We start from the raw sequence: 25,980 nt of genomic DNA, 5'->3' as shown, positions 1-25,980 counted from the left end.
AACATCGACGTCAAACAATACATTTTTTGTCAACAGCTTTTCATTAATAAAAATACAGAATGAATGGTTTGTCTTGAAAGAGTTTACTTGTTTTTCTAATTTCTTTGAGGAAAAACTTAACGTTTATTCTTATCAATTCAGCTACCAAACATGTGCTTCTTATTTTTTTCTTTTAAAAAACCGGAACCCAAACATTTTTTTAAAATGCAAAAACACTTGAAATGATAGACGATAAAAATTTTGATTGATAGATAAACACTTGATCACTTCTTTAATTATCCTTTTTATGTACTGGATTCTAAGATATTGATCTACTGATAATAAGCATGCATTGTATTGTCTTGTATGTGGCTTGGGTTTTCTTTATGTGACCAAACTATACAGGGAGGTGTCCACTATATACGTCACAAAATAGATAAGACAAGGGGGTATATAATACAACAAGTACCCACCACTGTAGTCCTAGTGCTATAATTGCTCTCCTGTCTACTAAAGAGTGATTTCTAGTACGGATTTTGTGACTTATCTGGATACACTGTAATCTCTTTTGGACGCCAAACATGTATTTACTATTTCTGGTAACGCAGTACTTCGATAAGGTTGGCCAAGCTGCAAACCAACATATTTCTTTCCCGACTTTCTACCTAACTTTTGTGCTTTGTGCAGTGGCTGTAATTGGATTGTTCTATCGTTATGTGACCAAACGTGCGCGACTCGTGTATCTGATGTCCAAACTCCCAGGACCTACGGCATTCCCTCTGATAGGAAATGCTGGGCCGTTTCTCTTTGTACCACGAGATGGTAAGTCTTGAGTTAATTAACAGTAGTTGAAAAAATTAGTGTAAATGAGTTATTAAATATTACATGATATTTAATTATAAATTTACGAATGAACACCAAAACAATTTTTGTGCAATTTTGGAAAATAATTGTACTAGTATATAGTGATGCTCTTTGGTACACTCACGTCCAGTTTTTGTTATGTTAGTGAGTAATTTAAAGCCAAGGTGGAATATTAAAAATTTAGAGCATCAAGAATTAACTTATAAAATAAGGATGTATGTAGTATAACAGGTTTTATTCTTTCCGCTGAAACTAAATCACGTGACTTGTAAAAACCGTTGAGTAGGATGAACTACAGAAAACAAAAACGAATCAGATCATTCAGAATGCGTAAGTTTTGATAGAATTAGCCAATGACACAATTAGCTAGTGACATTAGCAGATTAGTTACGACTGTAGCCGGCAGTGTCGGTGTTATCACTTTTGTTGCATTGTGGGAAGGATTTGATTTTCAAATTGTTGCATGGCTGAAGAACTAACAAAGGCTACAGCAATCCTCCATCGCAAGCTTGTCTCAGACTTGCCAAAAATGCGTAATATAAGGCCAGCCTAAGAAATTCCTTTAAATTGGCACATCTGTTAAGTATGACTTAAAATTTACACTTGGGAAAGCCATACCCAGAGAGAATCTATCTGTAAGGGTAAGTCTAACGTGCACACATATTTTTGACAGCCTTCATTCTTTCTTACATCTGGTCTAAGCGTATACAAGTTTATATATGAAGGCTATCTGAACTCGCAGCATGATTTAAAATTTAAACTTTGCAAAGCCATACATAGAAAGAATCTCTAAGCTTAAGTCTATCAAAAGAAATTAACGGCAAAGTTAAGACTTGCCGTAGATGTGTTTGCTTACTGGGGATGCGTGCAGACCATTACCAATAAATAAATAAATTAAATAATAAATAAATAACTGTTGTGGAGTACATTATCTCGCCTTTAAGAGATTGGGTTACAAGATCACGCCTAGAATCTGTTCTTCAGACTCTGAACCCATCTTTAAAACAGTTTTTCGGCATCTGCTGTAATTACTACTATTGAGACCGGAAGTTGTAGCCTACTAGATTTTAGTACTTCCGGTTGTAGCTGAGAACAAGAGCAGGAGGATGGTAAAGCGCTTACCTTGGTGCGTGTAGTCTCTAGTTCGGTCCCCGGTCTAGTAAGTTTGTGGTGGTCAACACCGTATTCTGTGGATTTTCTCGGGGGTAATCCCATTTCCTCCTACATTTTCATTTTACTAGTTCTTTCACCATTCACTTGTCTTAACCATCATCTTCCTTAGCCTAAGAGGGCATAATCTTGGGACGTTAAACTGAAAGATTTCAATCATTTTTCATTTTTGAGAAAAAAGACCTGAGATCAAAGATGTTCTACGGTTCCTGAATTAGAAAACTGTTTACTTTTAGTTTTTTTTCTTCTATAGAAATCAATATTGAAACCAAAATTGGTCGTGTATTTCTACCACTTCCGGTTTTAGTACAAAGATAGATGTGCCGATGAATTCTATTATTGGTATGCCAAATTGATTTCAAGAAAACGCGTCCCGCTATCTATTACCGTTGTGGCTTTATAGTGATCGACTTTGAGATCCCAAGTGGTTGACGTCTACTACTTCTGGTTTGAATAGATGATTAGACGAGGTGATAGAAGCTATTCTTAAGACGCTGAATATATTCCTAAATGACTGCTTGTCACTATTTTTTTAATCTTAAGTAGACAGTTGTATAAGGCATTCCATACATTTTAATACTAGCATAGTTTGAAAGTCTAACAAATCAAGGCTCCACCTGATTCCTGAAGAGAGTTATTCTTGTTCCAAACGGAAACATGGAAACAAATTTATGATGTTCCATATAAGTTCAAATATTAATTTTTAAAAAAAAATCTCCCAAATTTGAAAACAAAAATAACACGGATCAATGTCTTAAGTTGTGTTACCACTTACAAACGTGTAAAAAAAAAAAAAAAAAAAAAAAATGAAACATTTAGCTGTAATAAATTAACAACCGAGTTGGTTGATTTACCTCTGCTGAAATTGTCTTAGATATAACTTGTACTAGGTATTAACGTTTCACTATACGTTCAGCTTAGTATCATGTTACTATGACATTTCGGGACTTTTATCGTTAATCTCATCAAATAACGACATAATATTTACATTAAATATATTTATATATTACATTATTATTATTCTTGTTATAATTTTTTTGTGTATTCCAGAGCAAATTAATCTTTGGTTTATCTGGGATTTTATTAATACATACAGACACATACGTATATATTAGCGTGAAGAGTATTTGTAATTGATTCAATATGCTAAGTTAAATAATCATTTTTTCATAAAAATATCGCTTAGTGATATCTCTTAAAATTTCCAGGTCTTTTCAAGAAATTGGATGAAGTGGCCAGGGCTTATGCACCTCTGTTCAGAATATGGACTGGACCTGTCGCAAGCGTACATGTTCTTGATCCTCAAGATTTGGAGGTACGTCTTAAAAACTCATTATAACAAATTCTCCATATTGTTGACAACTTCATTGTATTTCGATTCTGAGCCAAGTAAACAAATGAATATAAAATACCGTGGTATTTTTATGTGATTACTGATTTCCTTACAGAGAAGAAAGCTCGATCACTGATTTTTGCCCGTCTTAAATTATTATGCTTATTTTTCTTTCTAATTTTAAAATGGAAAACAATTGCAATGAAATACAGGACTCGGCTTTTTAAAAATCCACTTTCTCTTTCGAAAACTGTACCTAACCTTTAACTAAAAGGGAAGGTCACTAAATAACGTATAAATAAACAAATCTCCTATACTTTTAAAACACAAATGTATGCATATTTGCTTTGTTGAATTTATTGAATGATATGTTAAAATTTCAAGTTACGAAATAGTCTGCAACAATAAAGAAGCAATAATGGTCATGATAATGATAAATACGTTTTCCATCATTAAAAATGTACAGAAAAGTAACATAGTGTTAAAATTGTAGATTTATAGTAGAGGTTCATAGTAATGTGAAATACAAATATACATTTCCCCCTATGTCTTGCATTTGATTCCTATAGAATTTATAATTTGTTTCGATTTCCTCACGGCACACCAGCGGCCCATTCGCGGCACACCGGTTGGGAAACGCTGCTCTAACGATTAATCTATTTCCTCTTACTCTTTTAACTCTACCAATTCTTCCTTGATCATTCACTTCTCCCACTTCCCTTATATTGCAATATTGCAGAGACCTTTTGGAACAGACTAGCGTCCTCTAAACGATTTTTTTTTCTCAATAGCGATAAGCAGAAGAACATGTTCTACAAAGTGTTAAAATCAGAGTCATACTAGATATTGAGCAGAGTTATCGGAAATGAAATCATCAATTGATACTTATTTGTTATCTTTAAAATTTGAAAAGTCTCTTTGCTCACAAGATTTACTGCAAACAATGTATACAAAATAGATTTAGTATATGATTATCTGAGTACTTCTATTAATATTTTGCAGAGTATATTACTTGTTTAATTTTTATCAATGAAAAGTAACTGAATGACAACTCTGATTTTAAATATGGCACCGGATTTTTGTGGGTATGACTTTGCAGAAATTTATTTTAAAATTAAATAAAAGTTTACGTAACATTATTACATTTCTTATTAAAAATAGTACATTTTTTTATTTTCCTTTTTAGACTGTTCTGAACAGTACGAAACACATGGATAAAGCTTTGTTCTATGAGTTTCTGCAGTGTTGGCTTGGCACTGGATTGCTCACAAGCACAGGTATACTTTTCTTTGTCTCTTTTTTTTTCTTTTAAATATTTAAAAAATGATGTAATAGTGTCATCCTTTTACAATTCAAAATCATTAATCAATGAAATTCATTATTTATTAATTTGGTTATTCAATCATATTTATTCAGTGTCTATTTTAACCCTTTGAAGCGTAACGTAATAGTTATAAAAACAGTAAAAAAAAATGTCAACTTGCCACACTGATCTAAAAAGAAAATACGGTTAACACATGTTCAGTGAGACTTGCATAAACGTGCATTAAATTACAGTACCTTTTATAGCGGAATCAGTGATTCAACAGACAGTAATTTTCTCTGTTTTCCAAACAGAACATTAGCCCTTGCCGGAATCATTTATTAACTATCTTTGCAAGCCAACAACATGAAATTGCATTTCAGGTTTCATTATTACTTTGAATTACAATTGTCATTTGTTGAATGATTCATAAATTATGATTTTTTTTAAAAAAAAAGTGCAGTGCGCTATTCATCACTGAGAAACGGAAGGAAAGCAGCTGCCTTGATTTTAGGTTAATAATATTTGCTCCGAAAGATTACAGTTGTGAACACAAAATCCACTTAATTGACGTATACTGTATTGCGCCCTCTCAATCCCGATAAAAGTAACACGGAGATCTGGCAGTTTTAAGGATTTGTTCATAAAGTGCGCTCGGTATTTACAAAATCTGCTACTAGCGCCATATGACAATCAAAATCAGAACTAATAGCTCGGTCCTGTTTCACTTCCCGACTATTTACGAAAATTAGTATTTGAAACATGTTACTGTAAAATTTGCCATCCACAATTAGAAGTTTCCGGCCAGGCTGGAAATATTGCTGTTACTTTGATTAAAGCCGGTGATCGGTACAAACTTCTTACCAGCCCCTTCATGAGCTTTTTTTTTTTAATTTCATCTAGTTCGAAGTATAGATTTAAAAAGTAACTTTCATTCTTTAAACCCAAAACTGTCACCTTTCACCATCTTTCAACTATTAATATATTTTGTTCATCAGTTTAGATAAAAATTTTAAAGAGATGACAGGAACTGTATCAGGGAAAATTTGAAGTTTACTTCTAAGGAACTTTATTCATTTATTGAGAGTGAAAAATGACTTCTTAAAGTAATTTTCTCTAGTTTAAGTTTAAAGAATAAATTTCATTTTCCAAACCCAAAATTGACACGTAAAGATTAATATACGTTTGTTCACCTGTTTCAGTAATTTTAAAGAAGTGGCAGTTACTCGTAAATACAATATAATGATCAATGCCGATTTCAGTTTCTCATTTACTGTATAGCACAATGTATCTATTAAGCTTATTAGTGAATGTACTAAGAATATGCAGAATACAGGTGCTAGTGCACTTTTGTTCACGATAGTACATTTCCTTCCCATGGATGGGTTCCAACAGAGATATTTCACACTTAGACCTATATCATAGGGAATTTTGAGGGGTACTGGATTTATTATTATTTTCCAGAGTTGGCAACCGTATTTGTACGCGTTTTGAGCACTTAAGTGTAGGTTATTAATAGTAAGCGATTAGAAATAATACAGGGATTTTTTTAAAAAAATTCTAACCTACAAAGAAACTCTCATTTATCCTACTTACGACAGCTATAAAACCATCCTTGAGAACTTTCGTCTTCCAACACTAGAGCAAAGACGTCATGTGATTATTCATTCAGAAAGTAACTCAAAATATTTTGGATTGTCCTGACTTAGTTTTTTCATCGAATTTTCAAATTCCTCCATTAAAATCAGGTAAAAACACTGGCCTCTATTACTGTAAAAAAATCAAAAACTAATATATTGATGAAATCCCCAATTTGGAAAACAACTGCGTTGGATAGCAGAATGTGTGCAAATATAACAACGAATTGAATATATATATATATATATATATATATATATATATATATATATATATATATATATATATATATATATATATATATATATGATATGTTGCCTAAGAAATTTAGAAATACCGTTATAAATATGTAATTATGTAATTCTCAACAGTGTAATTGGGCTATGGCCCGTTGTATTGACAATAAATTTAAATAAAGTATTAAATATATTTTTGTCATTGTGTAACGCGTAATATGCGAGGGTAGTTCAATAAGTAAAATAAAACTTCACATGAACACACATTTATTATATGTATTTGTCTATGTACGTATTCACCGGTTATTGCACATTCGCCATACTTCTATAAGAATCTATATATACTCCAAGAGATACGTTAGATGTGCGAAATCGGAAATCAACTGCCCCTAGCACTGTATATCTCTTGTAAACTTTTGTTTATCAGTTAATGGTTAATCACAAATCCCTAATTAGTTCTATATAGATAGGTTAAACAATGAAAATAAATTTTAATCATATATTATTTTATTTTATTTTTTTAAGGCACAAAATGGCACATGCATCGTAAACTGATAACACCAACTTTCCACTTTAAAATTTTGGAGAATTTTATTAGCGTCTTCAACGAGAATGCACAAACTTTGGTGAAAAGACTGAAAACCGAAAATGGAGCTGGAAAATTTAATGTTTATCCGTACATAACAGCCTGTGCATTGGATATTATTTGTGGTAAGTTTATTTCCATTTATCAATATTTTTTCTTTTTATTTTATTGATCAAGATAGGATTGTTTTTGCACGATGATTCACTTTTCTTTCATTGTTTCAAAGAGGTTTCCATTGTTTAGAGGAAGATAATATTTGATAATATTTATATTGTATTATAAAGAGTAACTTCTATTTCCTTGTTGAATTGTCAATGGAACCATTTTCATAGAAAGACCATTCAAGAGATTTCCACTTCTTTCAAAGGAATGCTAACAGTGTTGAGTACCTGGCTTACTGATTTGTATTAGCATTTTGTTGTTGTTGTTGTTGTTGTTGTTTATTAATGAGCGAGTTTATTCGTTAGTTTACACATTCTGATAAATAATCCCTTTGTTCTTCCAGAAACAGCCATGGGAACGTCGGTTCACGCTCAAGAGGCAACGGAATCTGAATACGTATCAGCTGTTTATACGTAAGTAAAATATGGAACTATGTGGAACATTTAAAATAATAATAATGATGATTCGATAGATGAATAAAAGAGGATAAACCTGAATATATTGGTCATACAACGCTCACGTAGGATCGTGATGACTGTCGAGGAGTTACCGAAAGAAAGAGAGAGCGAATTTCGGTCACGAAAATCAAAGGCAACATGGATAGGTCTTGTTATATACTGGTAACATATTCTGCAAATTCCAAGTCGCTGAATTCTGGGCTGAATAACTATATATTCAGGTCCGTAGTCAGAACACTAAGACAGAGGACCGACATAATTTTTGGGCGAGCAAACTTGATTTAATCTAGCGTTTCTCAACCGCTGTGTCGCGAATACATGTCAGGTGTGTCAGATTTTTAATGTCTTCTAAGATTTTCCGCAAGGAAATTATCCTTTGAAAAACAATTAATAAAATATCGCCAGACAACTTGATTTCACACTTGTCTTCCAAGTTTAAAGCTGGAAAGTTTGCTTTTAACGTTGTTAATTTTTCTTTGGAAAGGAACACTGGACATGAGAGTGTGTCTGTCAAGAGTTCGTCCACCCATCAAATTCCAGAGACAAATATCTCGCTAGTTTTAAGTTTGATGTCTTCTTATATTTCTGATGGTAATATTTGTTCCCATATTCCTGCTTAAGAGTCATAAGTGTCTTTTATGTTAATATCTTTCTAATCAAGAGTCTTACGTAATTTGTTTCTTAGATTTGTATCTCATAGTCATCCCATAATATTGTACGTGTTTCCCTTTTTGCACCTAGGAAAATAAAAAAATCAGATGCAGGGGTGCCGCGAAAGTTTGAAACGTACTTTGATGTCTTCCCCCCCCCCCCAGAAAGGTTGAGAAATACTGTCTTACATTCATACACACACACTAATGAACAACTGCATTTTTTAAAACTGAAGATGGTCGCAGGAAGCTCAGACTCTCCGTGCCATCTCATTGCTACGGGCCTGCTTAAGCCCTTAGAAACTTCATACCAAATAATTAAGTATTCTTACAGTTAATATTATATAATAATAGCTTGGAATGTGGCTAGTTCAATTCATTTTTGTAAATGATCATCATAATGGACATTTATCGAATCAGTAAAATTAATGTCTCAAGGTTCTATTTTTATGTGACAGTTAAAATATATCATTTGTAAACCAAACTAGTTCTAACCTATCTTTTATAAGAAAAAGTAATATTAAAGAGTGGATTTATTACTACTTTTGACAAATCTAGGAATACAAAAATTACTTTGAAAGAAACGTGATTTAGTCATCAACCACAATTAAAAACACGTAACACAAATACCGCAAATTATTTGTAGAGAATCTTATTACACTTTCAAGGTCACTGAAGCGAGAGCTACCTCTGAAGGCAGGGTACATATCACTCACATATGTACTGTGATCTCAGTTTTATGCATAATACTTTAAAAAAAAAATCCTATAGGCAAGGATATCAGCTAGTAATTTACAAGTGAACACTCCTGTCTTAAAGATTATTACGGAATTAACATCATGTTTGCCATTTTAAGATTAAAAAATAAGAAGAAAGAAACTTACTACAAAGGGAATACTGTCAAAACAGTTTTTTTTATAAATCTCACGGCGAAAAAAAAAAACGGAGGCAATTATTTACAATTGGGTTTTTCAAGGATAACAGGGCCTAACAAATTCTTTCAAAGCTTTCGTTAACATATCCGAAATGATTGGTAAATGCTCATTATAATTATGAGAATAGGTCGTGCGGAAGTAAGCTATTGGTTCAATTCTACACATGTTCTTATTGTATTGTAAGTAAGCTTTAAGGAAAGTTTACTCAAGAGTTTAGGAGCTCGATTCCCGGTTGCAATATGCGTGCCTGGATTTCGTCGTTCTGTTCCCACGTATCTACATTTCTAAATTCGACCGATTATTTTATCATAGTTAATTTCGATTTTCCGTTATATTCGATAGGTTACAGGACAGAAATCTGGGAAATCAAACTAAAATTACACGTTTCTTTTTAAAGGTTGAGTGAGCTTGTAACCTGCCGCATGGGTCGTCCCTGGTTGCATCCGGATGTGTTCTTCCAAATGAGTCCCACAGGAAAAGAATCTGCCAAGTGCTTGAAGATTTTGCACAGTTTCACGGAGAATGTAAGTTCATTACACAACTTTTATTAATATTTCTTAAGAGGCGTAATCACTGCGAAATTAAAATACCGCTAATTTTACAGCAATTATGTGATGTCCTTAAACAGATAAAATATAATCGAAATGTGGAACAAGAGCCCGCTAGACAATATTATTTTGCATGAGGTACCGTTATCACGAGTCACGTAGTAGCTATGCGTTTGCAGCTATTTAGAAACGTGAAAATAAATGCCGATTTTCTAAACGGCTGGAAACCGGAAGCAGATAAGTGAGTCGTGATAACGGTATCTCATGTAAAATAATAGTGTCTGGGGAGCTCTTGTTCCACAGTTCGATTATTTTTTATCTATTTGAAGATATCACATAATTACTGTAAAATTAGCGGTATTTTAATTTCGCCGTGATGGAGCCTCTTAAGCTTTAAACATTTTTTTTTTTCAATACTTAGTCAAAGACAATTGAACCACACGTTGCACAAAAGGTTACAACCAAGAATTTTATTTTATTATTGTTGCGTATGACTTTTTTTTTTTCTCAAAGTATGGATCAATTTAGATTATTGATCTACCTTTAAGGATATTTCTATAAATCCATAGATTTCTCTCTCAGCTTCTTGGTTTTAAAAGTTGTCAGTATTTGACGACAAAATTGGATGATACTAAAGAAAAGTGTATGGACTTCAATCTGGTGGTTTGATTAAAAATACTGGAGAAATCAGGAGCAAAAAGTTACGTGCTAATTTATATTAGTGTATTTTCTTAAGTATCTTTCAGGTATAGTTAACTGTGTGTGTGTGATCTTTTGTGACAGTAGTTTTGACATGGCTTCTACTCTTATTTACCTAGTATAGGCATTTAAGAACACTGACCCAGTGAGACTCAAAATATTTCGAGAAGAGGAATATACGATGTTGGAGAGTAGATAGTATATGTGTTAAGTTTCTATTATGGAAGATTACACAATAATGACATAATGTTAATTCTACTTAGTAAATGAAATGAAATGAAATCTTTGAGTTTAACGTCCCACGATTACACCTGTTAGGCTAAGGAAGATGATGATTAAACCAAGTGAATGATGATGGAAAAATTGGTGGAATAAGAAAGTAGGAGGAAATGGAAGTACCCCGAGAAAATGTACGATGTTGTTCACCACAAACGTACCTGGTCGGGTATCAAACCAGGGACCCCACGCACTAGAGATAATCGCTCTATCATTAAGCCATCATATCCCCCTACTTAGTTAATAATGACTTAATTATAAGTATATGCCTCCTGAGTTCTGAGACAGAAAATTTTAAGGGTAATTATAATAAATTTTACCCTTAAACTTTTGATTTTTAAATGTTGGGGTATTCTAAATCTGCACCAAAAATTACTTAATAAAAATATCACGCCTGTAATTTGTATAACTAAGCAAATCGTAATTATTTGCAGGTAATCAAAGAAAGAAAAGAAGAACGCAAAAGATTGGCCAATCACGAAGTCGACGCTAACAATAATGAGGACTTCGGTAAGTTGATTTTAGAGTATTCTTAACAATGTAAAATACAGTAAACTACCGATTATGTGCAGAATTGAGTAGGATAACAACCGTGAATGATGTGCAAAATGGACGAGAAAAGGACAAAAATCAACGCTAAAATGTTTTTGAATCATTTTTGTTCACAATAGGGGACTTATACACACAAATGTGACTTAATAAAGAGTAGTTTTCTGTACTTGCAAGTTCGTTGGTTTACTTTTTCATTAAAAAAAAAAATGTTTTTCCGTGTTTTAACACCTATTCTTTATTTGTGATTGAAGTTTATTCTAAAACAACATTTTGTCACGAAGTTTTCAAAACAGCATTTTCTTTTAAAACCGTAATTTATCGTCGCAAAACAGAAGAAGAAACGAATACCATGGATAATCCGCCTGCAGATAATCAAGAGTTTATTGTAACTGTGTTTGATATTATTTATTCTTTTATACTAAATAGTAAGAAAAATATTTTCTAATGAGACAAATAAATCAGAAAACCTTATTTTATAGTTTTTATATGTCCGTCATTTGACCTGTGTGGTAAATGATAATGGAAGAATTTTTAGAGTCACACGAGAGATCTTGTGCACAGAATATAAACGAGGCATGCAATTCTGGCCAAACTTTGTTTTCAAGTTATCATTATCTTCCCTTTTCAGTGCCATTCTATATGAGATGTTGACTCCCAACAATATACCACTCTTTATTTATATCTTATGAATGATTCGTAATGAGAAGGGTTTTGGTTCAACTCTCAGAGTGGGAAAGATTCACAAAATCTTTAAGCGACTCTTCACTCGCTCCTAAGGTAGCTCGAAAAAGAACGATGTTTGATATTATAACGCTTAGCTCTTGTACAAAAAGTCAGTGATTCTATTCCCAGCAGGCCTGTAGGGGCCAACCCCCCCTGGCCACCATCTTCACCCTCCCTGAAACATTCAGTTTTTTGTTGGTTTGTATGAATGTACAGTGAATTCTATTTACTCCCTCCCGAAACCATACAAATTATACAAAAGTATTTTTTGTTTACTGGATGCCACAAGTGACAAGTAGAGACTTACGCAGGATCCTAATACAAGGTAGCGTGACGAAATTAGGAAGCACTGCGAATATCTTGGAAACGAATTATGCAAGATAAATCGTTGTCAAAAAGTATTGGAAATTCCTTAATCCAGCAATGGATGGACAATTGTTGATAATAGTATGTATGCGTTTCAAATATAAATAACTCTCACCACTACACTCATGTGAACCCAGTTTTCATTCTTGATATCTGGGCATTTGAGATTAAGAAATAAATGCCTATTCCTTATTCTGAGAGACCATGTGTTTAACTCTGTAGCTGTAAGAATTTCTAAAAAAATAAACATAGTTAAACTAAAATATACTATTCCTGGGCATAACTGGGTAAACATTTACTGTTATATGTGGGTATAACAAAGGGTTCTGCGAACTTGAAATATTTTAACAACCGGTTCATGCGAACGGAATGAACTGCCCTTAGTGTCTAAATGTCTACGGCCCTGATTCTGAGATCATGCAAATTTTTCAGCCGTCAAAATTGTTTTAGTATTTTTTTCTCAGGACTCACTTCAACTTACAGTAAACTTTTACCAATTCTGGAAATTATTCACTTCGATCTACATTAATAAGCTGTTTACCTTATCCTACAGAGCACAGCAATAGTCGTGTAAAACTAAAGGCTCAGTTCGATTATTTATCTTAAGTTAATCTGTAAATATTCATATATACCTTTCTATGTACTGTCCGATCCCAGGTACATCTCTCACTCCAGTTGGAGCTTGAAGCGGGTCAATTCAATACAATGAAAGTGTTCAATACTTTTATTTTTCGTATTCTTAAGACGAAAAAAGACTGAGAAATTATCTTTAAATAACTTATGAATGATAATAACCTAAGTAGGAGAAAGTTTGGATAAAAATCACACAATTTTCGTCCTCCAAAAAGAAAAATACCTGTAAATCTCGTTTTGAACTTCCGACCTCACTTTTTAAAGGCAAGAGATACCCAAGAATGTAATTCGAGTGAAAAATAAAATACCAATGCTTACAAATGAAATCCTTTTTCCATTAAAAAAAAGTTATCATTTATTTGTTTTGAATTGCAGGCATTAAGAAGAAACAGGCATTTTTGGATCTACTACTTCAAGCTTCAGAAGATGGTGCGAAACTTACAGACCAAGAGTTGCGAGAGGAAGTGGACACTTTTATGTTTGAGGTAAGCCAAGATAACAAAACTATAGAATACTAATTCTGTATAAGAAAGTCAATGCTCGAATTAACTTAAGAGTCTGTATCACTGCGAAATTAAAATACCGCTAATTTTACAGTAATTATGTGATATCTTTAAATAGATAAAAGATAATAGAAAAGTGGATCAAGACCTCCCTAGACGATGTTATTTTGCATCAGGTACCGTTATCACGAGACAATTAGTAGCTTTTTGTTTGCTGTTATTTAGAAACGCGAAAATAAATGCCGATTTTCTAAATGGCTAGAAATCGAAAAACAGATATATGAGTCGTGATAATGGTATCTCACGCAAAATAATACTGTCTAGGGAGGTTTTGTTCCACTTTTCGATTATCTTTTATCTATTTGAAGATATTACATAATTACTGTAAAATTAGCGGTATTTTAATTTCGCAGTCATGAGGCCTCTTAAGTACACTGAGAAAAAGAATAGTATACCGAGAAAGTATGTGTCGTACGTAAAACCGTAGGTTACGTGTGTAAATCCTGTAGTTTTTGTACTTAACGTACAGCAAATGTATAACTGAAAAAGTACATTATGCTTTCCGTACAAGTATTCTGAATAAACGTACTTTCCATACGAACGAAAGAACTGTACTAGGTGGCCAGGATCTCACGTACAGATGAACGTATATAACATATAGCTGGCGTACGTAATATACGGAATACTGCTAGATGTCTAACATCCTGCAGTGCCATGATGTAACATGTAAGAGGAAAAAAGGCAGTATGTATGTAGCATCTGTATGCTCCGTACAGATTTCCGTAGTAAACATATGGATTTCGTATATTTGTACAATATACTGCTGTCCGGACAACAGATTATTTCTCACTGTGTGTAATTCTAACCACCGCAAAAAGGTTGAGAAGCAAGATCTTCTATAATCTGTTTTAACTCTAATAAAAGTGCTTTTTTTTCAGTTTAGCTACAGAGAATAAAACTTATATTCCCCCTTGAAGAATATAATTTTCATCTCTGCTGAGATAACTTTTTAACGAATGATCCTGAAAATAGAATCAGGGGATGATTTCATCAGCAGTGAAATCTCTGCCATACATCTGTCGATTCATACACCAAATAAAATCAAAACAAAGAAGGGGGTATTACAGTGCTTCAGTGGCGGAGCGCTTAATTCTGTTGGGAAGGATATCTGAGTGAAATGAGTTTGTTTTTAACGTTTTATCATTCAGTTCTGTTTTATCATGTGTGTTCTTTCCTCCACACGGCATACACGTGGTTAAACTAGAGCCTTCATTTCACGTCATTTTTAACATGAAATCTTGCTCAATATCAGCAGACGATTAGCTTATGTACGTACTACAGAAAACATGTATTACTATTATTACTATTTAGTAAGTGTTATTGGGTAATTGCGATATAAAAAAAAAACAGTGTTCAGTTAGCAGACAAGATAATTGTCAATATCTTATGTTTTCCCTTATTATTAATGATTAGATAAGATAATGGAACCAATTCAGGAAAAAAAATATCCTACCAGTATCTAATCTAATGCACCCGTTACAATAATAACCTACTTGTAATAAAAAAAAAAGATAAACTACATTAAGGAAGTGAATTTGTTGTCAGGTGTTCTTGCACGTCGTAATAGCATTTGAAGTGCGTGCTATTTGTTTTAACATGGCTGAGTAAATAAAATGGGTCAAGTGCTTGATTCTATTCTTTTAAGACGAATCTTGATCAGACATCAACCTTGATCCCAGTTAAAAGAACATGACCACGGTTTGTCTTTTGTTTCTTTTTTCTTTTTTCTTTTTTAGTATGATGTCGGTAAAGTTTGTCTTGTGTTAGTTCACTTTGTAAAGAAAAAATATTTTAAATATTTGAGAGGCATATGAAATTAAATGAAATCCTTCAGTTTAACATCTCATGATTGTACACTTTAGGCTAAGGGAAACTATGATTAAGGCAAATGAATGATAATGGAAGAATTGGTTGAATGATAATGTAGAAGGAAATGGGAGTACCCCGAGAAAATCAACGGACACGATGTTGTCCACCACAAATTTACTCGGACGGGAATCGAACCAAGGACCTCACGCATCAGCAGTAAATGCTCTACCACTGAGCCACTGTTACCCCAACAGTGTGTTTACTAATATTTGAATCAAGAAATGAACGAAAATTAAACTATTAGTACAAAGGACAGGATAGAACTGAATAATGGTCCAAATTACACTGTTTTCCTCAAGTATCTTAATAGCCAATTCACGTAATTGGCCATTATTGGTCTATCACTTGTCACAAATTGAGAAACTTCATGTATTCGACATTTTAACTTGACTCTTTAACCTTTTCGTTTTCACGTAGAATCTCTTGGTTTAATACCATCCACCAATCGTAGCCTCTTGCTTCTCCTCCTTCTTTTTCCTTCCATCGTAGCCAGGTTCGCCCTCAGGTTATTTGCCACTCTGTCCGTCTTCCACCCGTCGTTCCCTATAAAGGAAACATCTTATAAGCTACGATTTTTAGTACATTCTTCTATAATTTTAGTAACATTATTGAAATAATAATAATAAACTATTAATAACAAGAGTTGTAAGTCAGTGAGAACAAAGTTCGGTATTTTTGTCATGAAGTCATGAAGTTTGAATTATGATCTTAAAATTATACATATTTCAGTTTTGTATACTTTATACCAGCTCTTTGCCGCTCGCCAAAACTTGCCGTTCCGTGGAAATGCGCGTGTTGCAGACATAGTAGAGCCCGCCCTGATTGTACCTTTTCATCTAGTCTTTTAAGAGGCCCCATCACTGTGAAATCAAAATACCGCTAATTTTACAGTACTTATGTGATATCTTCAAATAGATAAAATATAATCGAAAAGTGGAACAAGACCTCCCTAGACAATATTATTTTACTGAGATACCGTTATCACAACTCACTTGTCTGTGTTCGATTTCCAGCCATTTAGAAAAACGGCATTTATTTTCGCGTTTCTAAATAACTTGCAAAGGAAAGTTACTAGGTGAATCGTGATAACGGTACATCATGCAAAATAACATTGTCTAGGGAGGTCTTGTTCCACTTTTCGTTTATCTTTTATCTATTTGAAGATATCACATAATTACTGTAAAATTAGCTGTATTTTAATTTCGCAGTGATAAGGCCTCTTAAGATGGTTTCTTCTCAATGTCTCTGTCTGCTGTTTTTTTTTTTTTTTTCATTTTCATTATTAAGATCAATTTATACTTTCATCCACTACTATTTCCAGTATTTTCTTTCTATACCATTTCATATACACCATTTCCGTGTACCTGTTCCCCTTAATTCACTTTCAATTAGAACTAGCAATAGCGTTAATAATAGTTGATATGAACTTTACGTTGTTCAGGATCAACTTTTTATTTATTCTTTTTTTTTTATTTCGTTCTTTCAGGGTCATGACACAACGGCAACTAGCATGAGTTGGCTTATGTTTACATTAGGATCTCATCCAGATGTTCAGGTAAGAATCTTCATTCGTAAGGAAGAGAAAAATTAAGTATGTTATAATTTCAGCAATCAAAGCTAAAGTTTACCTATTATTATTATTATTATTATTATTATTATTATTATTATTATTATTATTATTATTATTATTATTATTATTATTATTATTATTATTATTACTATTATTATTATTATTATTATTATTATTATTATTATTATTATTATTATTATTATTATTATTATTATTATACAAACATAATCTGGGTTCCCATATTTGTTAAATTGGGCCGATTAAGTCGATTGGCTGATGTTTACACAATATCACATTAAGGTAGCTTTTTTCCAACTCAGTTTTTAGTTGTTATTGCGATGGGCAGAATGGTTCAGTGGTAAGTCATTGTGTGACGAAGGCAAGCAAGCCTTCCTTACCTTATGGCCCATAGATTCTGGTTTAAATCTGACTGCCAGATTTGAAACGTTGGAGGAAATTGGAGTACCCGAGAAAACCCACGGACACCATGTTGTCCACCACAAACTTATTACACCGGGGATCGAACCAGGGACCCCATGCATTACAGGTAAATGTTCTATTGTTGATCCACCGTGCCCCTCTGTCCTGGTTTAGATTCTAGGTGGGTACACATTACAGAAATTACTTGAATTTTAACTGTAAGAACTTGCACGACAGAAAAATATTTATCGTGCTTATATGTATATTTTCCTAATTTACAGGAGAAAGTGTATGAAGAGCTATACTCTATTTTTGGAGACTCCGATCGACCAGCGACGATGCAAGACTTGCAAAATATGTGTTACTTAGAGAGATGCATCAAGGAAACTCTTCGACTGTATCCGAGCGTCCCATTCATCGGCAGAAGAGCTACGGAAGATCTGAAACTTGGTAAGAAGTACTAAAATGTAGATTTAAAAAAATAAAAAATAAAATAGATGATTACCTATACTATTGGTTCGTTTTCCTCCTTGTATCTCAAACTTGTGTGAGGTCAATACAATGTGAAAAAGAGGAAAACAGTGCTTTTTTGATAATCGTTAGGAATAAGTTACAGGCTGGAGAAAGTTTAGGAACACTATACCGCTCTACTTTTGTTGACTATCAGTCTGTCCTCAATTAGCTAAGTTTAGTTAACAATGCTTCAAAAAATTCTCGAGAACTTTCTTTCGTATTTCATAAATTATTGGTGACATAAACTGCTAACGAGATAATTACAAACAGAAAAGCTGTTTATCCTTCTATTATAGGCAACCAACATGTCTTTGTTCCTGTGCAGGTTGCATAGAAGCTAGGGAATGTTATGGATTTTAAACAGGATAAGAATAATCACGGTTATCCGTGAAGAGGTTAACGGATTAACTCCTTTAACAAACTTGGCCGAGATAATTACAGAAACAAAAGCTGTTTATCCTTCTATCATAGGCAACCAACATGTCTTTGTTCCTGTGCAGGTTGCATAAAAGCTAGAGAATGTTATGGATTTTAAACAGGATAAGAATATTCACGGTTATATGTGAAAATGTTAACGGATTGACTCCTTTAACAAACTTGGCCGAGATAATTACATAAAGAAAAGTTGTTTTTCCTTCTATTATAGGCAACCGACATGTCTTTGTTCCTGTGCGGGTTGCATAGAAGCTAGGGAATATTATGGATTTTAAACGAGATAAAGATACTCACTGTTAAGTCTTATATTAGGTAGTAATATTTTTTAAGAACTGGAAACACTGTTTCTACGAAATTTAGATTTCATTTGTCATTCAAGATGGAAAGTGTTGAAGAGAGACGGTGCATAAGGCACGAGGCACGAACATTTCTTCCATAATTTTAAAGTTAAGTTTGTTATTTAAGTGCAATGAACACAGTGAAGTTATTATATGTACTTTGTGGTTTATTTTAAGTGTTAGTTAAAAACCAGCAATTAGTAAGGTATAATAAAAACTAAAAACAAGTATTGGAAGTTTCCATTGTTAGAAGACAGTCCATTACCAGTTAAGTAAATGGCGAACATTTAAGAACGAAATCATAAACAGTTTTTTTTGGTCCTCCAGTGCCGAATGGAGGAAGTGTTGTGCCAAGAAAAAGAATAAGTGAATCATTCAAACATTCATATTGTCTATGTGTGTGTAAAGACAGTGAGTGTTACGAATCAGAAGCAAAATTGACCTAGTGGACTTATCACGTACGCGCCTACGCATTCAGCTGTGCATTGCAATCTGAAGAAAAACAAAGGCGCAATGTAGCAGTCACGTAGCTAAGTATATTTTTTTGTTTCTTTTACTTGTGTAAAGGTCTGTTGTTATAAGGACTTCAGGTAGATATATCACAAGCAATGGATTCAAATACTAATTCTCTTATAAAGGCAAGAGGCCTAGCTAAAGCTTCCCTTACAAGAATGAAAACATTTGTTGAACAATTTGGAGCAGACGGTGATGTAATGCAAATTAAAGTTAGGTGTGCACGTTTACCCAATATATTCAAAGAATATGATGAAGTGCAAAAACAGCTTGAATTAAAGGACGGAAACGATGAATATACACAGGATAGGGAGTTGTTTGAAGCTACTTACTACGATACTCTTGCAAAAATGACGTCAATTGTTGAAACAGCTGAGAAGGCTAGTAGTAGCAATAGAAGTTCATCAGGTGATTCAACCGCGAATACAGGGTGTCTAAAATTACCAGTCATAAAGCTACCAACATTTAAAGGTCAAGTTATAGATTTCAGACATTTTCATGATACTTTCAGTAGTTTGGTTGTAAACAATCAAAGTTTAGATGATATTCAAAGATTTCATTATTTGTTGTCCTCATTATCAGGTGAAGCAAGCAAATTAGTTGAGAATATACCAGTAACAGGTGAAAATTTCAAACTTGCTTGGGAAATGATATGCAAAAGGTATAATAATCCAAAGCTAATAGCAACTGCTCATGTAAAGGCATTGTTTTCTTTACCGACTGTCAGTAAAGATTCAGTGGCGGACTTAAGGACATTATTAAATCAAACTATAAGTAACGTAAATGCACTTAAGGCGTTACAGTTAGATACTCCTTTGGAGGATATATTGTTATCGCACCTAGTTTTGGAAAAGCTAGATGAACAAACACGTAAAGACTTTGAAAATCAAACAAATAGGGAACAGTTTGCTAGTTTAGAAGAACTTCATGTCTTTTTAGAAAATAAATGCCAGGCCTTAGAATTGGTAAAGTCTACGCAATCAAAGTCGCATCTCAGTAAAACTAATGTTGTTAAGGATGTAAAAAATGCTAGACAATCTTATGTGAGTACTAATGTTTTGTGTTCGTTTTGTCAACAAAGTCATGCGTTACACAAGTGTAATGAGTTTCAGAAATTAAGTGTATCCAAAAGATTAAGTTTTGCAAAACAAAACAAACTTTGTTTTAATTGTTTGAAAGTTGTCAACCATGTAGCGCAAGATTGTTCGCTAAGTGCATGCAAAATATGTAATCTCAAGCATCACACGTTATTGCATAGTGATTTTAAGAAACCACAACGTAATCATGCTGCAAGTGTTGAAAATGATTCTGTTACGGAACCTGTAGGGGAAAAGTCAGTGTCTCAAGGACAGGAAGTTGTTAATACTAGTACTTATTGCTCTGTGAAGCCTAAAAGTAATGTGCGTGTTTTACTTTCAACTGCAGTTGTTCAAGTTAAAGATTGCAATGGTAAATTACATATGGTTAGGGCTTTGCTTGATAGTTGTTCCCAATCTCATTTTGCAACAGAATCTCTCATTCAAAGGTTAAAATTAAAGAAATTTCCTATCAATGTTCCTGTACAAGGTATTAATAATGTAAGTTGCAACGTTAAATACGGAAGTAAGTTACAAGTATTCTCTGCTGTAAGTGATTTTAGTGTAGATGTTGAGTGTTTTGTGTTGCCCAAAATAGCGGGAAATTTACCTGATGCTGATATTGACATTAAAGAATGGAACTTTCCACCGAATTTACAGTTAGCGGATCCTAATTTCAACAAGTCTGGTAAGATTGATTTGTTGTTAGGTGCTGGAATTTTCTTTAGTCTACTCAAAGCAGGACAACAGGTGCGTCCAGGAGCATTTCCAGTTCTCCAAAATACAGAGTTAGGATGGATAGTTTCAGGACAATATCAGATGCCAAAGCACAACAACTTCACGCCAGAACATCGAACATTCTTTTTGCACAACAACGATGATTTAAGCCATCAGCTGCAGAAGTTTTGGAAAATAGAAGATATCCAAGAAACTCCTCTATCCAAAGAAGAAAGGGAGTGCGAAGAACATTTTATCGCAAACACTAGAAGACACTCAACAGGACGCTTTATAGTGAGACTGCCATTCAAACAAGAAGTGACCCAGTTAGGTGATTCTTATAAGATAGCTATTCAGCGTTTACAACAACTAGAAAAAAGGTTAAATAGATGCCCCAAGTTACGCACAGATTATGTGGCATTCCTTGAAGAGTATGAAACTTTGGAGCATATGAAGGAAGTGGAAGGCAACTCTAATATTACTCAGGGATATTACTTGCCTCATCATCCAGTTATTAAGGAAGCTAGTACTACTACGAAGACTAGAGTAGTATTTGATGCATCCGCATGTTCAACTAGTGGCATTTCACTGAACGATGTTCTCAAAGTTGGTCCAACTGTGCAAGACGATTTGCAGTCAATTATATTAAGATTTCGCACCTACCCTATAGCTTTTACTGCAGATATAGAGAAGATGTATCGACAGATTTTGATTGATGAGCGTGACTGTAAATTCCAGAAGATCTTGTGGAGAAGATCAGAAGAAGAACCCATTAAGGTATATGAATTAAAGACTGTCACATACGGAACAGCCTCAGCGCCTTTCCTTGCTACTCGCTGTCTCCAGCAATTAAGTGCAGAAGAAGCTTGTGAATATCCGAAGGCAGCACAAATTCTCAAGAATGACTTCTATATTGACGATTGTATTTCAGGGGTTGAAACTTTGGAGGAAGCTTTAAAGATAAAGGACGAATTAATACAGATGCTACAAAAGGGTGGTTTTTTGCTAAGAAAGTGGTGTTCCAACAGTACTGAGTTATTGGAATCCATCTCTGAAAAATTGAGAGAAACACAACTTCCATTACGCTTAGACGATAAGGGTCAAGTCAAAACATTAGGATTACTTTGGCATCCAGCAACTGATCAACTTCAAGTGACGAATGGATTCACGCTAAATCAAAGGTCGAATAATAATTTATCAAAACGCAAGATGTTGGGTATTATTGCTTCAATCTTTGATCCGTTGGGAATTGTTAGTCCAATAACAATCGTATGTAAGATAATTCTTCAAGATCTGTGGCAAGCAGGATTGGAGTGGGATGAAACACTTCCTAAAGAACTACAGCGAAGATGCAAGACAGTGCTTGAATTCATTCCTTCATTATCAGATATCAGTGTAGACAGAATGGTTCTTCAGTCAGGTACCTTGATAGACATTCAAGTTCACGCTTTCTCAGACGCTTCAGAAAAGGCTTATGGGACATGTGTGTATTTAAGATCTGTCAACAAGGATGGTCAAGTTACTTCGAAGCTATTATGTGCTAAGTCCAAAGTGGCGCCCATAAAGAAGATTTCCCTGCCTTGCTTAGAGTTATGTGCAGCAGTGTTGTCATCAAAACTTGTCAAGAAGGTAACTAAGGCATTAAAACAACGAATATCCCAGGTATACATGTGGACAGATTCTATGGTGGTCTTAGCATGGTTAAGAGCAAGTCCAAATAGATGGAAAACATTTGTTGGCAATCGAGTTGCTGAGGTACAAGAAGTGGGAGGAGAATGGAGACACGTCGCTTCAAGTGACAATCCTGCGGATATTATATCAAGAGGAACAAGTCCTGACAAGTTAATACATAATAGTTTGTGGTGGAACGGTCCTCAATGGTTACAGTGTTCTTCACTTGATTGGCCTAAGACGGAGCCTGCCCCACTCAGAGAGATTCCTGAACAGAAGAAATTAAAATCAAGTTACTTAGTAACAACTCAAGATAATAGTATGATCGAAAGATTCTCTACTTTGAACAAACTTCAGAGAGTCTTGGCTTATTGTATGCGGTTTTCCAAGAATGCTAAAGTAGAAGCATCAAGAAGAAATGTAGACGCTCTTACCTTGGAAGAAATTGAAGAAGTTTTAATCAAACTAATACGAGAAGTTCAAAAGTCAGTTTATGCTAAGGAAATGGCTGATCTTAAAGAAAGTGGAAGAGTTAGCAATAAGAGCAAACTCTTGTCTCTCAATCCTTTCATATGTGAGCAACAATTACTAAGAGTTGGTGGAAGATTAAAGATGTCTGAACTTGAATTTGATGCTAAACATCAAATTATTCTACCCCCAGATCATCACCTGACAAGACTAATTATAGAACATGAACATAGGCGATTGCTACATTCTGGATGTCAGTTAATGCTAGCCTCACTAAGGCAAAGGTATTGGATACCTAATGGTAAAAATGCCATCAAGAAGGTTATTAGAAGGTGTATTACATGTCAAAGATTAAAGGCGTCTGGAACAGAACAATTAATGGGACAACTACCAAAACATAGAGTAGAACTAACAAGACCTTTCACAAATTCTGGAATTGACTTTGCCGGTCCTATTTACATCAAAACTGGTACCAGAAAGTCAAAAACAAAGGTGAAGTGCTATATTGCAGTGTTTGTATGTTTAGCAACAAAGGCTATCCATCTCGAAGTTGTGAGTGATCTTACTAGTCAGGCATTTTTAGCTGCTTTGAGAAGATTCATATCTCGTCGCGGTAAATGCAAGCATATCTATAGCGACAATGGAACTACGTTCATTGGTGCCAACAAGGAACTTCAAGAAGTCGCAAAGTTGTTGCATACAGCTGACCATCAAGAAAGGATTAAGAATTTTGCAACTACTGAAGGAATCCAATGGCATTTTATTCCGCCATATTCGCCCAACTTTGGTGGTCTCTGGGAGGCTGCAGTTAAGTCCTTTAAATACCACTTAAGAAGAGTCATGGGAATGTCATATCTCACGTTTGAAGAATTAACAACATTAGTCACACAAATAGAAGCTTGCTTAAATTCGAGACCTCTTGTAGCATTATCCAATGATCCTAATGATCCAGTAGCATTAACTCCTGGTCATTTTCTTATTGGCCAACCATTGACAGCACTACCAGAACGTGACTTACATCAGGAGAAGATTAGTTCAATTCAAAGATGGCAAAGGATCCAACAACAATTTCAACAGTTTTGGAGAAGATGGTATATGGAATATTTGTCACAATTACAAGGAAGAAATAAGTGGAAGAGAAGCTGTGCCAACATACAGCCAGGTCAATTGGTGGTTCTCAAAGAAGATAAGCTACCTCCTCTATCATGGAAATTGGGAGTCATCACTGAAGTGCATTCTGGACCTGACGGTTTGCTTCGAATGGCTACTGTTAAAACTTCCAATGGTTTATATAAACGCTCAATTAGAGGACTTTGTGTTTTACCAAATAATGATGAATCGTAATGTCATTCATGTTAAAGTATATTTATTTCCTGTTTTAGTATATTTTATTTGTTGTTATGTAAAGTTTTTCTTCTCTTTTTTTTTAAAAAAAAGGTCACTAGCCCTTTTTTGGCGGGCGGCATGTTAAGTCTTATATTAGGTAGTAATATTTTTTAAGAACTGGAAACACTGTTTCTACGAAATTTAGATTTCATTTGTCATTCAAGATGGAAAGTGTTGAAGAGAGACGGTGCATAAGGCACGAGGCACGAACATTTCTTCCATAATTTTAAAGTTAAGTTTGTTATTTAAGTGCAATGAACACAGTGAAGTTATTATATGTACTTTGTGGTTTATTTTAAGTGTTAGTTAAAAACCAGCAATTAGTAAGGTATAATAAAAACTAAAAACAAGTATTGGAAGTTTCCATTGTTAGAAGACAGTCCATTACCAGTTAAGTAAATGGCGAACATTTAAGAACGAAATCATAAACACTCACCGTTACTCTTGAAGATGTTGATGGATTTACTTCGTTAATGAACCTGGTCCATATAATCGTTCTGTTTATTGCAAAAGACAAAACCCAAAAATTCACTTTCGATCAAAAGTTATCGTGTAGAGTAACGGACGTGAGTACGTATTAACATTATAATCTTACAAAAAGCACTAGGATGTTCATAATAAGTAATGTACTAGAATCGAACCCAAACCCACCCATCTAGCAAATGGAGAGATTGCTATCTACGTTACGATGGCTGTAAATAATACAGATAACACATAGAGTGTGCAGAAAAAAGTTTGAATGCTATAATTATATAAAATCCTAGCTGCTTTACAAGACACTTTAAGTAAATGGTTCGTACAATGTTGGATTCTTAGTTTAAATTTTTATTTACCCTTTTACAGTAAGTTTTAAAACCTTTTTATCATTTCTATTTTAATTTTTGTAAAATATCATATACTGTTCATTTTTACAATATTTTAGTAATAAGATAATTGCCGTTCCTGTTTCCGTAGTGACTAGCGTATGTACCTTTGGCACATACGGTCCCGGGTTTGATTCCCGGTGGGAAAGTCAAAAAATTTAATTTCATAATCACTCATTTGTGTTAATCATTTGACAGTATAACCATTAAACGTTAAATTTTTTAAAAAAATCGTGTAAAGTAATTATACAAAACAGTAGCATACGTAGAATTTTATCAAAGCGGATGAGGGGGTCAAGTTCACAAGTTCTCATCGTTTCAGGAGTATTGTATATATACTTTAGTATAGGAAAGTTTGCTTTATCATAATATCTTTTCAATGGGGAGGTTAAACCCCGCAACCCACTTTGCATACGACACTGGCACAAAATATTACGAAACCACTAATTAAATTCTACATTTTTTTT

At 33.9% G+C, this 25,980-nt stretch overlaps 2 protein-coding genes across 2 annotated transcripts in view; both read left to right on the top strand.

Moving 5' to 3' along the window:
• Window positions 1-476: 476 nt before the first annotated feature.
• Window positions 477-25,980, top strand: part of LOC145672407 (uncharacterized) — a 90,725-nt gene continuing 65,221 nt past the window's right edge. Inside the window, exons 1-10 of the mRNA XM_081741559.1 lie at window positions 477-801; window positions 3,222-3,328; window positions 4,533-4,623; window positions 7,049-7,234; window positions 7,615-7,684; window positions 9,712-9,838; window positions 11,272-11,347; window positions 13,487-13,596; window positions 17,030-17,098; window positions 17,815-17,983. Coding sequence (XP_081597685.1) covers window positions 561-801; window positions 3,222-3,328; window positions 4,533-4,623; window positions 7,049-7,234; window positions 7,615-7,684; window positions 9,712-9,838; window positions 11,272-11,347; window positions 13,487-13,596; window positions 17,030-17,098; window positions 17,815-17,983 — 1,246 coding nt within the window. The 5' untranslated portion in view covers window positions 477-560. The remainder of the gene's footprint in view (window positions 802-3,221; window positions 3,329-4,532; window positions 4,624-7,048; window positions 7,235-7,614; window positions 7,685-9,711; window positions 9,839-11,271; window positions 11,348-13,486; window positions 13,597-17,029; window positions 17,099-17,814; window positions 17,984-25,980) is intronic.
• LOC145672909 (uncharacterized) lies at window positions 22,609-25,972 on the top strand. The gene has a single exon (XM_081742110.1). It carries the CDS (start codon window positions 22,794-22,796, stop codon window positions 24,606-24,608), a length of 1,815 nt encoding a protein of 604 aa, XP_081598236.1. The 5' UTR covers window positions 22,609-22,793; the 3' UTR covers window positions 24,609-25,972.

The sequence above is a fragment of the Thermobia domestica genome, chromosome 16, assembly GCF_964235325.1.
Source record: "Thermobia domestica chromosome 16, izTheDome1.hap1.1, whole genome shotgun sequence".
NCBI classification, from domain to species: Eukaryota; Metazoa; Arthropoda; class Insecta; order Zygentoma; family Lepismatidae; genus Thermobia; species Thermobia domestica.
The sequence above is the reverse complement of the archived record's forward strand: the minus strand, read 5'-3'. Positions and strand labels throughout refer to the sequence as shown.